The 16,294-nt window shown below is 44.0% G+C and overlaps 1 protein-coding gene across 1 annotated transcript; it reads right to left on the minus strand.

The window, feature by feature from the left end:
- Window positions 1-4,795: 4,795 nt before the first annotated feature.
- On the minus strand, window positions 4,796-14,947 carry LOC116951625 (stathmin-1-A-like). Its single transcript, XM_032970406.2, has 4 exons — window positions 14,596-14,947; window positions 9,380-9,562; window positions 8,244-8,435; window positions 4,796-7,202 (listed from the first exon to the last, which is right to left on the minus strand). The coding sequence occupies exons 1-4, from the start codon at window positions 14,602-14,604 to the stop codon at window positions 7,140-7,142; spliced, it is 447 nt and encodes a 148-aa protein (XP_032826297.1). The 5' UTR covers window positions 14,605-14,947; the 3' UTR covers window positions 4,796-7,139.
- Between the last annotated feature and the right edge of the window lie 1,347 nt (window positions 14,948-16,294).

Here is a 16,294-nt window from a genome sequence, read left to right on the forward strand (position 1 = left end):
TCTGTCTTTGTATATGTGGATGGCCTCATGAACGAATCTCTCTCCAAGACGGAGGTTCTTTGTCATCTGTATGACATAAGTATACCAAGTTTACAGTCGCTACCACATTGGGAAGTAGGTTAAAATTGAGTTACACGATTTGAGGATACAACAACGACGACAGACAGAGTGAGTTAAAAGAAAGCGTGTAAAAAGCAGCTTACTTTATGGAGACGCAGATGTATGAAGGAGACGAATTGTCTGCTTATATTTTGTGTTGTATACACGTTGGTCCAGATGCCCTGTGACATCCAATTAATTGACCACTAAACATTATCTTTGCATATTATTTAAATAGACCTTTACACTAAAAAAATATATTAAGTTTTAGAGATTTAAATGGAGATGGGAGTCACAAGACATCTTGACCACCCTGTATATTCCCAACAACGATGCTGGTGATTATTTTGTGTGAACTTAGTGTGATCGACACGGCGGGAAAATCCATTTAGCAGTAAAGGCACAGCAAACTAACTGTATTGCATATTTACACGAGATCGAAGTTTCGTTTATGAAATATAACTCGCATGTTTACGGTCACTTGTTCGATTACATAACTCAGATGATGTTACTCGCCGTCAAAGTAGTCAGAATCATCTGTATTTATACTGGAAGATCTTGATTTGAAGCTTTCGTAACTGCAGGAATCCATACTCTTTGGTTCTTTCGGTAAAGTCACGTAGGTAGAAAAATAAAACTTAATAAAAAATAATATATCACGACGTTTCGATCGCAACACAAGCGGTCGTCCTCGGACGGGAAAAAATAATCCAACAGTGGAACAGCAGTTATTTTGTTTTATATTTTTTTAAAATCCAGCAGTGGAATATCAATAATTTCTTTTTATAAAAAAAATATAATCCAGCAGTGGATCAGCAGTTCCACTGCTGGATTATTTTTTTTTCACCCGAGGACGACCGCTTGTGTTGCGATCGAAACGGCGTGATCTATTATTTTTATTTCGTTAACTTTTTCTACCTACGTGACTTTACCGAAAGAACCAAAGAGTATACCGGAAGAATCCGATGAGCTAAAAAGTTTTTTTTTTTACAGATGTCCAGTGGTGACATGACGAGACCGCTATGGCAATAAACTTATCAGTAAATTGAATCGTAAGGAAACTTGAATTCTTATCCGACAACCTGGGAGTACAGGCATATGCCACGCATGGGGGAAATTAGCTTCACTGAGATAATTTGTAGTGAGGCAGAGTAAATTAATTTGAATTGGTGACAGATCGGACACCGAAGAGGATGGCAGTATTTACTTAACATAAAAGCGAAATAATAAAACACCTCTCTCAACGTCCCACGAAATGTAAATATGCTACTGGACATGCGGCTTTTGAGTTAGATCGCGTAAATGTGTGTCGTTAAACCCGTCACCACCCGACAGCCAATTAGTAAGGTTTGTCACATAAACAAAACATTACTAGTGCAGCACACGGGTGTGTTGGAGAGTCAACCCACAAACATTTACAATTCGAGTACGACGTTTTGCCTGTAATTACACCAGCCTCATCGGGCGACTGCCAGAGTTGTGGAGAAATCCTCCTGTGGATAATACTGGTCGCGAACGCCTACGTGTTAAAAATGCAACTGGACGTCTGTGAAAGAGAGCTTGACGGCTCATCGGATTTCTCCAGTATATTGATTCTGAAATGTGTTGCTGACAACACCGGAGTGCTTGCGATGTGTACGCCAAGTTCCCAGATGGCATACCTGTCAAGGGGCCGTCCATAAATGACGTCACGCACCTGGGGGGGGGGCAGATATTTGTGACGATGTGTGACGAGGGGGGGGGGGTTGAGAATGTGACGTCACATCAAAATGCGCAACTTTAAATTAAATATAAACAACACGTTCTACTTCATACTCTTTGGTTCTATTCGGTGAAGTCACGTAGGTAAAAAATAAAACAACAAAAATCACGACGTTTCGGCTACAACGCAAGCGGCCTTCATCAGGTGAAGAGATCAGGCTGTCTCGAGGACAGCGCTGGAGTGAAACACAGTCACGCTCAGACCGCGGACCTTTAAGCTGTGTGCGAGGAAACAAGGTGTCCTGACAAAGGAATTAGCATAAAAAAATAGCATTTGATTGGCCGACTTTAGCATAGAGGTGGTGTACGTGCCGGTGGACTTGCCGTTTGGCGTGAGGGGGAGTTTACCTATTGATGGTGTGAAAAGGGAATTTTTAAGAGCTGGGAAAGTTTGCGGTACCACTACTTGAAAATATACTGTACCATTGAAATTAGTTTAATGTTTAGTTCGATTTAGAACATCTTTCCAATGGTTGCTTATTAAATAGACTTGATAAATGTTTTCTCCTACAACATCAAACTGCGGTGCCACATTAAATACGCACTACAATGACAATAGTTTAAAGCGATTTGAAGCATGTTTTATTTGGGGGGGGGGGGGGGGCAGAGCTATGTGACGTCATATTTGAGGGGGGGTCTGACTTTTTGTGACGTCGTGTGACGAAGGGTGGGGGGGGAGGTCAAAAATCGTCAAAAATCGCGTGATGTCATTTATGGACGGCCCCCAACCCCTTATCAGTGCCTACCTGATTACAGAACAATTCAGACCTTATTGGTCACCCCGTGCTCTTATAAATCTCAACGTTCATCCTACAAAGTCTCATCAGAAGGGAGAAACAGACAATTTATTTTTCCCTTGTTGAAACGTCTGTACGCCGTATGGACATAAAAAACTCAAATTTGCCTGTACGGATAAACCGTATGGGTTGTCAGATATGAGTTTGTCTTTCTCCCATATAGGCAAGACCCTGACCCTTGCCGATCTCATGTTCGACACTCAAGCGGCGATCACGAACACTGCCTCTGTAGCCGCAGCACCGTCAGTCAGGCTGTCCCCCACCTCATTACGTCCGCCCCAGAACAGGCTGATGAATATGCACATTCACTGAACATCCCTTCGAAAAGTGAATCTTTACATTGATTTCCAATTGCACAATAACGCTACAATTGGTGTGTATAAAGCATCTTTATCACCTTCCGGTGGAAAGTTACAGCAAAGCAATCGCTTACCCCTTTTCTGCTGTTCAAATGTTAGGTCTCCTCAGGAAATGTCTCGTATTAGCCGAATCGCTGTTTATATGAAGCAACTGCTGTATATCAACCCCTACCCCGCTGGTTAGCCCCCTTTCGTGGCACCGCGCTTTCAGATGAGCTTCTGCAGCCGTCTGGAACGCTCTTACTTCCAATATTAGGAAGCCAATAGACATATGCCCTTTTAAATTTAGGTTGAAAACTTTAGAACTGCTTTTAGTTATATTCTTGGTTCTTTCGGTAAAGTCACGTAGAAGGGAAACAATAGAATAATAAAAATATAAAACAATAAAATTCTCACGACGTTTCGACTGCAGCACAAGCAATCATCATCAGATGTGAAAACCACAGCAAGAACATTTGAAAAAAGTGGCGTTTTTTTAACGTTAGCACCACGGAGAGCGATTTGGCAGTTATTCAAATGGACGAGTCCATCTATGGATGCGATCTGAAAGCCACTGTAAGCGTGAACAATCAATTAAGACCCAAAATGGTTTATCAAATCCTTCCAATGATTGCCAAGCCAGAATCCATTTTCTCAGTTGAAATTGTCTGTTTGTATATGGATAGCCTCATGAACGAATATCTCATGATAGCCAGATGGCTTGCAGAGAACCTGTCTTGGAGAAGTCAATGTTATGCGAGCCTACTGAATTATAACAATGATCTGCCACGGCCGAGGTGTTGGTCCTACCGTGTTTTAGGTCTGCTTTGTGTTCACGGATGCAGTCCGAGACATGTCGCTTGGTTTCTCCAATGTAACTACTACCACAAAGGCAACTTAGTTTGTGGATGCCAGGGTACTGTATGTCCGGAATCACATCTTTTACAGACGAAACCAGATCACGAATTTTATGTAATGTGTTGTATTGGACCTGGATCTTGTGTTTATTCAAGATTTTGGAGATCTTTTTTGTGATCCCCGCAATGTAGGGTAAAGTGATGCTTTTGTCCTTCCCCCACACCTCCAATTAAGGCTGTCGGCTACATACGATGCGAAATAAGTTCAACGTACAGGACATGTGTAGTAACATTTAATGAGTCCGTGTAGCGCGTGGCGCTGGGAGATTGGTCGACAATGGGATTGGGGGTAGCAGCCCGTTATACTAGTTGGGCCTTTGGGCTTGGCACGGAGCCTTCTGGGGGATCCAGAGGGGTGTAAGGCCGAGGGCAGAGCCTGGCCACGCTGGGGAGGATAAAGGCAAGCTCCTACTTAATCGGGGCTGCTGCCATCTGGAGTGGAACTCGTGTTCTCAAGCTGTGGATCTGGAAGCATGTTGGCTGTCCTGACCTGGTATGTAGTTATCCCCCATGGCTGCAAAGGCCGGAATAAACAAGAGTGCCTCCGACTAGCCTGAATTAGTACACTAAACATGCATTAGTATGTCCGAACATTGCCGGCAGAAATATAAAAAAAATAACTTTCATCGACCCCATGGTAGTTAGAAACCACATCGTTATAGCAGATCATCGTCTACCTACGTGACTTTACCAAAAGATCCAAAGAGCATGAATGATCCCTTGAAGTTGGAAAAATCCCATTTATATTGGGATTCTTGCACAAATTATTTAATAACAGGATGCACATCTTTCAAACAAATGCGGTGTAGTGGCTCAACAAGTGGTTACTTTATTTTACAACTGGCACCCATGACCATTCACGACATACACGCACATCGTGAGGCAGTGTCACACGAAGTTTATTATCAAAACGAACACAACACGCTACAAGGTAAAGAGCTTAAACTTAACCACGTCCCAAAATAATCCAGCCACGAACCCAGCAACCACGCTCTGAGGCCCACTCTGCAGCTGCACATGGGGTCAAGTCATGCACGGAAAAATCACGAGCAGGCAAACTTCTTTGGCATCTAACATTCATCCAACAAAAGACTAATAGCTTTTGGTCCTCAAACTTTCAGTCTATAAATTTTGAGTATATTGTCTTGCATACCTTTAGGTGACCGATTTCTGCAGAAGCATATTAGTCTTTTGAAGACTTTCCAAGAAATAACTTCCAACATAAGCATTGCTTACAATTTGACCAGTTGTCCAAGACCATTACAAATCGGCATAAATGTACGTGCTCATTAGGCCCAAAGCAGTGTTGGCACGTCCGAACGTACCAAGGCCTTAAGCGTGACCTAGTGCAAGACCGCAGAGCGGTGTAAGGAGGCAAGATGTGGCGAAAAGCACTCAGGGCAACGTCTTCACATATGACAGTTTTAACAAGGTAACCACTAACAACCCCACAAGGCGCAGGGGCTGTACAGCACTGGTCTTGAGCAAGCGTCACAGGTCTGCCGAGACAATGAATCAACTTGCAGAGGGCACACATCGCGATAAATGGCGTTGCCGTATATAAATGAAATGGTAATCACGAGTGGAAAAAACACTTTTAGTTTTCCAAGAATGTTACGTGACCACGTAATTATCCCTGCGTCACGATCAGGCTGTGAAGGAATACCATTAGGAATTTACGGTGTTTTTAATGGCTGCAAGGCATGTACAAGCATGAAATGCACCCTAACGTGAGGTGGAACTCCGTTTGAGGAGTTATTGCAGCCATATGCATTTCAAAAACATTTCACCATTTCAAAGCCAGCTCCCAAAAGTTTAATGGCAGATGCCAAACGTAGTTTCCTCACAGCCGGATCATGCAGCTGTGATGTCATGAAGCTCAATTCCACCTCGGACAGAGTCTCGATTATATATAGCATGAAAGGGAAATGTGTTCCAAGAGTCTCGTGAGTAAATGCTACAAACCACACGACACCTTAAACACATGGCAGCAGCTCTGGGAGTTTGGCAGTTTCCAGCTACCTTTTTTCCAAGAATAAAACTTAATGGACATGCGACATCTTGCCAATATTTGCGTTTTATTACGACGAATCGGTAACCCTATTCGAGATTTTAGTGATCAGTCGAATTTCACGAGTTAAATGTAGGTGGAAACACATTGTGCCCGTCAATAAGCACATTTCCTCTCATGTCACGTATATAGCAACGAGCAGAATACAGAAGCATGTAGGTGAAGCAATTACAAGACTGAGTGCACATCACAAGCCAGAGACATCCAATAAGCAGAATATTTTAGCATTGCGATTTCTTTTTTTGTAATGCAAAGCATTGATCTCCCTTCATATAAAGTATTACCGCCCTAGGAATTGCCATGTCCCACGTGTGCATTTTGTAGTTAACTGTTAAATGTACTGGACCTAACACTGGTTTAAAAAAATACATGTAAATGACAGGCAACTTGACTTAAGCATGAGTGTAGGAAATGCAGTTTATATACAGCCAGACAATTTAGGGCCAGAGCATGGATAGCAGGTCATAGGAATGGCCTCCGCTCTCTTCACTAAACCCTCATGGCACAACGGCTCAGCAGAAACAACTTTTCACTAGTAAATTTGGGATGTCCACCAGTTGCCTCCATCGATTGACAAGTAAAATAGATGGAGTTGTATTTTTTGTTGTTTACATACAACTATTCCACAAATTGTGCTGCAGGATTATAAAAGCAGGAAGAAATCATGTGCATCACAGTACTTACAATTAACATGTTTTTACCAATGGCACATTTCAAACCTGTGCATTAGTTTTAACCTGTTACTTAAACATTTGACCGATTTTATTAAATCACACCACAATGTGGGATGGGAAATGGAAAACTATATGCAAAACCCAAACCCTCCCATGCAAGTCAATGCCGCACTCAAATTCAGGTTCAAAGCAACCTCCCTCCATTCCACTTTATACGGCAACCCAGTATCTATGGAACATCCATTTGGATAAATTGGAATCCAGCCAACATTTCAACCGATAACCGACTAAATCAACTCATCACGCCTGCACTATGGGTGACAATGGCGACACTAAAAGCATGTTCAGTGCCAGGGGGGGGTGGGTGGAGTTTTCCCATGCAGTGGGGCGAAGTGTGGCGTTTCACATGGCCGTGGTGCCATGGGTCAAGGACGACCGTGCCGGAGAGGTGGAAAGGGAGATTGGGACAAGGCAGTGCTGCTCTATTGGCGGCACGGCTCTGGGCACTTCTCCTTGTTTTTGCGCACCTCCTCGGCACGCTTCTCCTGCAAATACAGATGCGCGCGCATTTTAGGGGTGTCATACAACAAGCAGCATACTGTATCGTGTGATGGTTCAGGCTTTTTTTTTAAATGGTGGTCCCTCCAATCCAGCCCAATAAGCCCCAAACCCCCCTTATCACACTCAATGCAATTCAATCTTCATTTGAATGTGGGATGTAGCAGTAACAGAAGGCTACACAAGAGCCCTTTTTGTAATTTAGTGTGTCCATGCAACAGCCAGTACGCCACCCCAAAAGGCTTTGAGGGCCAACACCACACGTTAAGTACGTCAGGTATAGGTCAGGAGCAGGCACTGAAATGTGTGGGTGCACAATGCAGCGTGTTCAGTGTAGTATCCTGCAGTTTGTAATGTGCAATGTATTACAGCTGTTACCGCTGTGGCATCACAAAACGCTGCCTAATACTGCATTACAATATATTCGTACCATTAATGCCTTGAAGTTTACAATGTAAGACCCTTTCATCATTCCAATGATGGAGGGCCTCCATGCTACGCATATCGTGAGTTATTTGACCATACTTGACTATTCTTGTCGTGCGATGTTGATGGCCGCCAGATTTTGCAGCATCGTGCCAGTACAATAATATATTTTTCTGCACTGCCCTCTGCTGAGAGTAACCTACTACTGTTTTTTTATGCATCGTGTGCACCCATCCTAGCACTATCCAGCCAGCTGGGATCAGGCACACAAGATGGCTTTATGTTAATGAATAATAAGCATTACAAACTCATTTTAGAATAATCAGAACCCTATCTGTGCTGAATCTGTCCTGGGCAATTCTACAATTTTAGACACGGGTAATATATTTTTTACATGGACACCATGTAAAACCAATTAGGTACCGTCATTCAGAAATAAATAACTTGTCAACCTCTCAAGAAGGAGAAGTGCTCATTAAATACCAATGTCGGGACACTATGCTACAAATAAATCCCAAAGCCGAGCGACATTAATATAGCCTTGCTAGGTAGGGGTAGTGCAGCCCATGCAGTAGAAAACCACGGGGCGAAGAGCTGCTCACAGACTGGCGAAGCTTCTCCATCTTGGCAGCAAGCAGGGCCTCGCGGTTCTCCTTGTTGGAGCCCATCTTGTTCTGCAGTTTCTCCTCCGACTGGCGCATGAACGACTGGTTCTCCTCCTCGGCCTTCTGCAGCACCTCCTTCTCGTGCTCGCGCTTCTCCGCCAGCTGCTTCAGCACCTGCGCCTCATGGGACTGGGTGAGAAGGAGTCGGTTTTTAGGATTTGCAGTCCGTATTTAATACACAAGACTAAAGTGCCCAAAGGTCTCGTCTCCTGTTCAGTAAATGGAGGTGCTACAAAGGGATTGTAGCTTACATGCAATGTTCATAAACAAAACCACAGGCATACGAGCAAAACTGAAAGGCTAACAGCAAAAAATAGTTGTAACTACACTTGGCGCAGTTATTATAACATAGGTCGAAATTGAAATAATAAAAACAACATAATTAGTCAGACGTGTGCCTGTCTAGGCTCGTAGATATGGACGTGAAGTGGTGAGTTGACATTTAAGCGGCTCCCCCTATGCGGGTGCAGTGCACAAATGCCACGCCAAGTAACCCCAAGGCTTCGGGACAATACAATTGTACCAAACAGACGGTTCTCTTAAATAGTAGAAACGAGTGGCTAAATCTGACTAGACACATGCACTGTACACAGCAGGGAAGAGCCTATGAAGATTACTCTATTGCAATTAACCAAGCAGCCTGTTCAATAAGTTGTGGAATTGTAGCACTAAACAATTCAGCTCCGAGGACTGAGACGAATGCAGTGTTTATTAACTCAGTTGAGAGCTCATTGAGACTGAAGTCTCTTTAAGGGAGACTAATTTGAAAAGTTCCAAGTTCTTTGAACTTGAAATGAAAATATAACACAGCCTAAAGGACAAAACATGCTGGAAACAAAATGAAGCCAATTCTGCAAATCATTTGTAAAAGTAGATCAACATGCGAAAATTATTTAAATTCACACACCACTGAAATATTAACTACCATTCCTAAACCGTCATTGCTACTCAGGTCTCTATGAAAAGAACCAATGAACCTTGATGAGCTCTCACCTGATTTAAGGGAAGATAACCCGTCAATGGCAATACAAAGCGTAGCAGTGGGAATGACGTCAGATCAGTTGGCACTGTACCTTCCTGCGCTCCTCAGCAGCAAGCAGCTTCTTCTGGATCTCCTCAAGCGAGCAGTCTTTGCGCGTGGGTGAGAAGGGTGGCGCCGGTGTGCCCGTGCTGGGCTCCTTGAGGATCACCTCGTACGCCGCGCCCGACGCACGCTTGTTCAGTTCCTTCACCTCAATTGCCTCGAGTTCCTGATGCTGCTCGCACAAGCACACACGAGGGTTGTTTATAGAATCAGTTGAGACCTGCGCTTGTTTTAAGATGAAATGGCAATCGTCATTGCGGAGTGGCAGCTTAATTGTTGTTTCTGAAGAGCTATTATTTTGCACTTTCGAACTGGGATAACTGGATAAAGCAAAAAAACGTAATCAACTATCTTGCTTGTCAATTGGCTTAATCCCTTAAAAAGTGGCCACCATCATTAATCCTAAAAGCAAGCAAACCCTTCCAATCGCACCCAACAAGGCCATGGCCGATGCCACCAAGCGCATAAATTGTGGAAACAAAGGTGACTTAACTATTTGGTGTTATCCGATTAGTCGAGTGATCAAACCGATTACTTAACTTCAAATCAGAATTATCAGCTACACACGACAGCGTTGGTCAAATTGAACGTGCTTAGGGTTTGAAACTTGAGGGTTGCAGCCGTTGTTTTAACCACTCAAAACAGTATAGCTATAAAACACACCATTGTGCAACAAATATTTCAGTCAAATCCTCTCACCAACCTCGCTAAGATATTAATGATGCCCAGTTAAATGAATGAAAGTCTGAGCAAGTTTAATTATTAAGTTATATTTAAAAGCCAAGCATATATGCAGACTCCCTTATCCACAGAAACTCACAAAAGACAGATGTTTTTAGTAAACCGTTGTCATTACGAGCAATGCAGTAATCTAGTATTGGCAAAAATTACACATGTCAATGTGCATATTGGTACTGACTTTGGGTATAGAACAGTTCACGCACCCTCCAAGTATCACTCTCACACCATACAAAACTACGCTTTCTTCCAAATCTCAAATGGGTCAGAAATAATTTAGCGTAGTTACCAACTAAAAGGCAAAAGAGAATTGAGGTACATGTTGTACAACGCACATGTGGACTAATCAGCAAGAGATGAGTTATGTATCCCTTGTAAACATTCTCCACAACCAATTGGAAGGAAAGGCTGATCTTTGACCTTCCCATTTTCCTCACTATAAGTATTTTTAAATAAAAATATGCCTCCTTTTAATAGGATGCCCATATTCCATTGTTATGTACTGCATATTGAGATGGTATGGCATTCATATTCTATATAAATCCAAATTGTATTGTAAGTGCCCCTTTGTCTACAAATCAAAACACTATCGCTGTGCAATACTACTTCACTGCAACACAATGCCCATTAATTTTCCTCAAACCTTATCCTCATTCAATAAACTATCTTCCATTATAGAACGACCCACTTTTTCCATCCAATCTACCCTTTAAAAACAAGAGATACGAGGAACCTTTTTTCCCCCCCTTCATTATGGGCCAGAAAATATCAGTAACCCAAGCAGGCACTACTGCCCTGAAGGGATTCTTTGTAAACCCTTATCGCATCTCGGTGGCCAAGCAGATGGCAACACCGCCCAAGGCTGGCGACCTTAATAATCTGTTGCCATGAGCGTTGCACAGAAGCACTACTCCCCTATTTTTCCACAGCAGTGGTGCCCAACCAAAAAACTTCCCAGGACTCTGCACGGGCTGGAAATTATGACCTGGGCTTTTCAAGCTCAGACAGCAAGTGTCAGTAACTGCAAAGGCCGGTCTGACATTTCAAGGCAAACAGTCACACCCAGTGTCAAGGCAAAAATGCTGTGCAGATTCAATGAGCTCACAAAAACAATCAATAACCTCACAATCCTACCGTTGCTTTCAAGTTTCCTGCATTGGACCTGTGGAATTGGTTTAAGCAAGTGGCAAGCCACTTCGATTTTTTTCCCCCATGCCTTTGTCTAGTAGCTGACGTTATGCCAGGTTGTTCAGAATTTCATTTTTAACGTACCATACCACAATGGGCTCAATTAATGTTGTACATCTTAATTTCAGTATTAACGAACTGGGTGTGTATTTTTAAAACAAAGACTTAAGTCGATTACACCGATCTGCCCAAAACTTAAGGGATTGCTGATAAAAAGGCAGATGAAGACTCGAGGCAAACCCCTTTTGCAGCCACAAGCGCTAACCAGTTGCCACATCAGTATGCTTGCTCACATGTCGGACATGGGTGTGTGCGCCAGACATTTTGTCAAATGTAATCAGCAATGCACAGGTTCTTTTCTGTATGCCGAAATCTTAAAACGGGGCGAGGGATGCAGCAGAAATACACACCATATTAGGCCAAAGAGCCCTTTAATTGGAAGCTACAGGGCTGCTATATGATCGTATACCAATGTCCATATTACCAACTTTCGAATGAAAAGGGTTAGGGAATTGCACAGACCCCTAAGAAATCACAGGACAGAATGTTCGAGAAGGGCATTTTGAATGCGACGGTTTGGAGTAGGGGAGTAATTAAATCTGTCTCCACAATAGGCGACATGTGGACACGTTCACACGCGTCTCAGCCGATGCACAAATTACATTAGCATATCAATTACCCATCCGTCAAGGCGAAAGTACAGATTTGCGATTATTTTTCGGACAAATCTGTGTAAAGTGTAAACACAAATCGCATGCAGCAAACAGGGACATCGCAAGGCACACCACAATGCTCGTACGGCGACACCACGCCCATGCACGCGAATACGAGAGCACGTAAATTAGGCATCACACCACAACCAACAGCAGCAGGGCTTAACAAAGGAATGACTAATTAAAAATTGAATACGAGGTATTCGCAGATTTTAAAAAAACACACACAAATACGCAATTTCTCGCACACACAAAGGCAACCAACTGCACGTAACAAGGGGCACACCGACAAATGCACGCACAATTTATGACACGAACATTTGAATTACGTCTAGGTAGACGGGAGGCATAGATTACAGAACATACGCAGGTGAAATACTGCACATTCACGCAAACGGGCTCGGACAAGCCACATCGCTCGAAGGGATGATGTCAGGTGGTGAATAGTGACCGGATTGTAAGGCAAAGGGGGAATTGCTTTCAGGTGGAGCTGTGGCGAGGGGACTCGCCTCGTGCGCAGGTTCCCAAGTCAGGGTTATTACAATCGCGAGAGGGCGGTAAATGCTCTTCATCCAGCAGTGGACAGATCACGACGGGAAAACAGAGAATTACCGTGTATAACGCAAGCACAACCCCCCCCACACACACCACGTGCGTACAACACAATGGCAATAAAAGGACGTCAACAGCAGTACTTCACGAGTGCATAACGGAAGATTGATGTTCATAAAACGCATTGGGACAGGCTTGCAAAGAGAAAAAAAAGCCCCTGTTTTATTTCCCGCCAGAATAAAAAAAACACACGTGTTCGCGTTATTTATTTTATTGTCTAATATAATTTCGGCGGGAAGGGCGACGTTTACGTAACCCCCCACCCCACCTCCATATCTCTCTACGTCCAGCGTTGAATCAACAATTTGGTTTCATTGTTCTCACGAAAGCAACGAAAAACTCGCAGGTCGCCCAGCTATCTTTGTAGGAATGCCCCGAGTGTTATTGTAGTTTGCGATAAGGCCGTGGAGATTAAGATAAAATAAAAAGCGGCCAATTTTTTATTTCTTAAACCAAAAAAAACGTAGACACTTGGTTGACGAAAATGAATGCTTTCTGCTTGGTCGATACGCCCAAAGTGTTCTATATTTTCACCCGTTCGCTAACATTTGCAAATTATATGCCAATGTATTTATTAAAAACGTGATTGTAATAAGCGGTTTCGAATACCACTGTGGGTTATACGGCTGCCGCTTTATTCTTTACACTTGACGCGACCACGCGCTTTTGTTCACAGACAATGAAGGACCCACCCGCCCCACCAACAACCCTCTTGACACACAAAAACGTGGCAATGTTTATCTGCAATATTACTCACGAAAGTATAAGCTTAATTTCTTTTTACACGTAACGCGATAATGTACCGATATTACTGCAGATATAATCGACATGGTAATACTAATCATTGTTACATGTATTTCACATAATATCCGCCGTCACGTATTTTTACGGATTATAGTAGTTATTTTATACTCTTGTTATCGCGATAAAATGCCTCAAAATGTATTTGTAAAATTTAAAACACGAGTCAACGGCTATTAAGACCGCAGCATTACGCATTTATTAATATATTTATCCGCAGTCCTATTTAGCATATTTACACGCTATTGTCTCGATTTCGCGAATAATCATGAATGAACAGGTAATTATCTACTTCGTTGAGACATTACCGTAAGAAAAAAATGTTTGAATTAAACGCGATTCGAGCCGAAGCAAAAGCGCGCGCTCAGCACCCGCCCAAAAAAATTATACATTTTTTTCATTTTTCCCTCGTCACAGCCAGCCATTCACAAACACACACCTTCGCATGGAAAAAAAACAACAAAGCATAAATCACATTACTAACCAAATACACACAAATTTAATCTTACTTTCATACAAAAATTTTGCAATAAATGGAGAGGGAAACTACGGAACCATTCCCCTCGGGTCAGCAGCATCTGCGCTCTCAAGGGCCGTTGTTCAAAACGTTGCCTTGTATATAGATTCTTTGTTGGAGGGGTACTGATAATGACGAGGCTATAGAGTTTTTGTTTTTTTCTTTATCATGCTCAACACAAATTTATCCCTCGTATTAGTGCAACAGCAAAACCCAACGGCTCCCCAACAAAACCTCGCCATTCACCGTCAAAGCGAATTGGCCGCCAGCTTGCCCACAAGCCTAATAACGTAGACTTAAAATTTCGACTTAAAGCTTTCGTGACTGCAAGGATTCATCTTATTTGGTTCTTTCGGTAAAGTCACGTAGAATGAGAATAAAATAATAAATTGATAAAAATAACACAATAAAATTCTCACGACGTTTCGGCCACAACACAAGGCCGAAACGTCGTGAGAATTTTATTGTTTTATTTTATCAATTTATGAACGTCGACTTCACCTCAGGATTCTTGCTCGCGGCCACGGGAACCCGCCACGAATCGTACACCGCTACGGCGGGGGGTCTTAAGAGAGGCCGTGAAGGTGAAGGTGAGGGGGGGTGGGGGGAGAAAAAAAAGAGACGAACAGCTCTCACCTCCGCCATGGCTCGCACAGCTCCCGTCTCTCGCGCAAGTTGAGGACTGAAGACGCCGCTCCGCGGTGCGCGACTGTTATTAACGCCGCGCCACCCACCCCCCACAACAACCTCCTCCTGCTGCTGCTGATGCTGCTGCTGGTTGGCTCGGCGCGGCTACCCCCACCACCACCCCCCCCACTGTGGGACGCGACGACGACAGCAGCAGCAGAAAAAAAAGGGGAGGCCCGGAGCGCGGCCGTGCGGGTGGTGGGAGCTGAACTCGCCCTCTCGTGCGCGCACGCGCAACCAGCGGGGTTGCAACAAAGAGCGAGGCGGTGTGGACAAGAGGGGGTGGAAAGGTTGCAGAGGCTTGCAAGCTTTTGGCGGGAAAGCAACTCCAAGTCGCTTTTTTATTGGCCCGCGCGTGTCACGTGACGGGGGCGACGGGCCTGGCGGACGGCCCCGCCTCCCCCAACCCCCACCCCCCACCACCGAGCAAAGCTGCAACGGCTCTCGTACCGTTGGCGGGAAATATAATTAGCTTGTGATTGGTTTTCTTGCGTTGTCGTCACGTGACCGGGCCACCTCGTGACCACTCGGGAGCGAATCCGAAGCTGCTTCGGTTGGCGGATTGTGTCGTTAAAGAAAAAAAATAACCCACAATTCTCATTGGTCCGAGTGCGTCACGTGGTAAAGGCCGACAGGTTTCTCGCGATCGCCGAGCGAGAAAAACAACCTCGCACCCCGCCCCGCCCCCCCCCACTACAGCCAGACACCCCCCTCCCCCCACAACTGTTGTTGGCGGGAAGAAAATAAGTTGATTCTGATTGGCTCGTGCGCGGCGGTCGATGTAATTAGACGACCAATCTCGCGATCGAATCCCCCTCCCTCCCCCCCCGAACAAACAAAATAGCCCCCACCCCACCGCCGCATTTGGCGGGAAATAAAATGTCAGTTATCGGTCACGTGGTAGAGATAGGAAAGCTTCAAATCAAAGATTGTTATCGAAATTGTTACAGTAACAGTGGAGGAAATGGCGGGAAAAAAATATTCGAGGGGCGCGGTGATGACTGAGTGAAATGCATGCAACACTCGCCCTTTATAAGCTAAGCCTTTGGTTAATGCATACCTGTCAAACCCTTATCAGTGCCTACAATTATTCCAGACCAATTCATACCAAATTGGTCACCCAGTGCCCTGAAAAATATCAACGTTCATCCTACAAAGTCCCATCGCAAGGGAGAAACGCAAAGAAATAATAAAAAAAATATATATATGTGACTTTATTGAAACGTCTGTTCGCCGTCTGAACCTGAAAAATGTAATATCCCTGTACAAGAATACGGGGTAAACCGTATGGATTGACACGCTATGTTAATGGTTCTGTATGGAACACAACAACAACAACAAAATAGTCAAATTCATGACTGGCAGCGAGGTTTGCTGCACGTTGAGTGGGTGATATTTTTAGACCAGTGGAAGGGCTATTGCCAGGCGAACCCCAGCCGCAATTGTTTTTCCAAGTCCCGCTGATAATTATGAAACCGAGAAAGATATAAACGAGTAATCATCCGCAGCCTTTTGTCAATCCACGGCTGGATGAAGGCCACGCCACGTAATTTATGGCGGTTTGACCATACTTCACGCTGGGTCAGTGCCGGGGGTTGGCCATGTTATGGGTTGTAGGTTCGGTTCAGATATACTGTGTAGGAACCTC

This window comes from Petromyzon marinus, chromosome 43 (genome assembly GCF_048934315.1).
Source record: "Petromyzon marinus isolate PM22_M1 ecotype Great Lakes invasive population chromosome 43, UKy_Petmar_22M1.pri1.0, whole genome shotgun sequence".
Taxonomy (NCBI): Eukaryota; Metazoa; Chordata; class Hyperoartia; order Petromyzontiformes; family Petromyzontidae; genus Petromyzon; species Petromyzon marinus.

Coding starts and splice junctions, on each gene's coding strand:
- LOC116951625 (XM_032970406.2), bottom strand. Junction 8,436..9,379: donor CTGCTGAGGAGCGCAGGAAG/GTACAGTGCCAA, acceptor CTTCTCACCCAG/TCCCATGAGGCGCAGGTGCT. Junction 7,203..8,243: donor TGGAGAAGCTTCGCCAGTCT/GTGAGCAGCTCT, acceptor CTGTATTTGCAG/GAGAAGCGTGCCGAGGAGGT.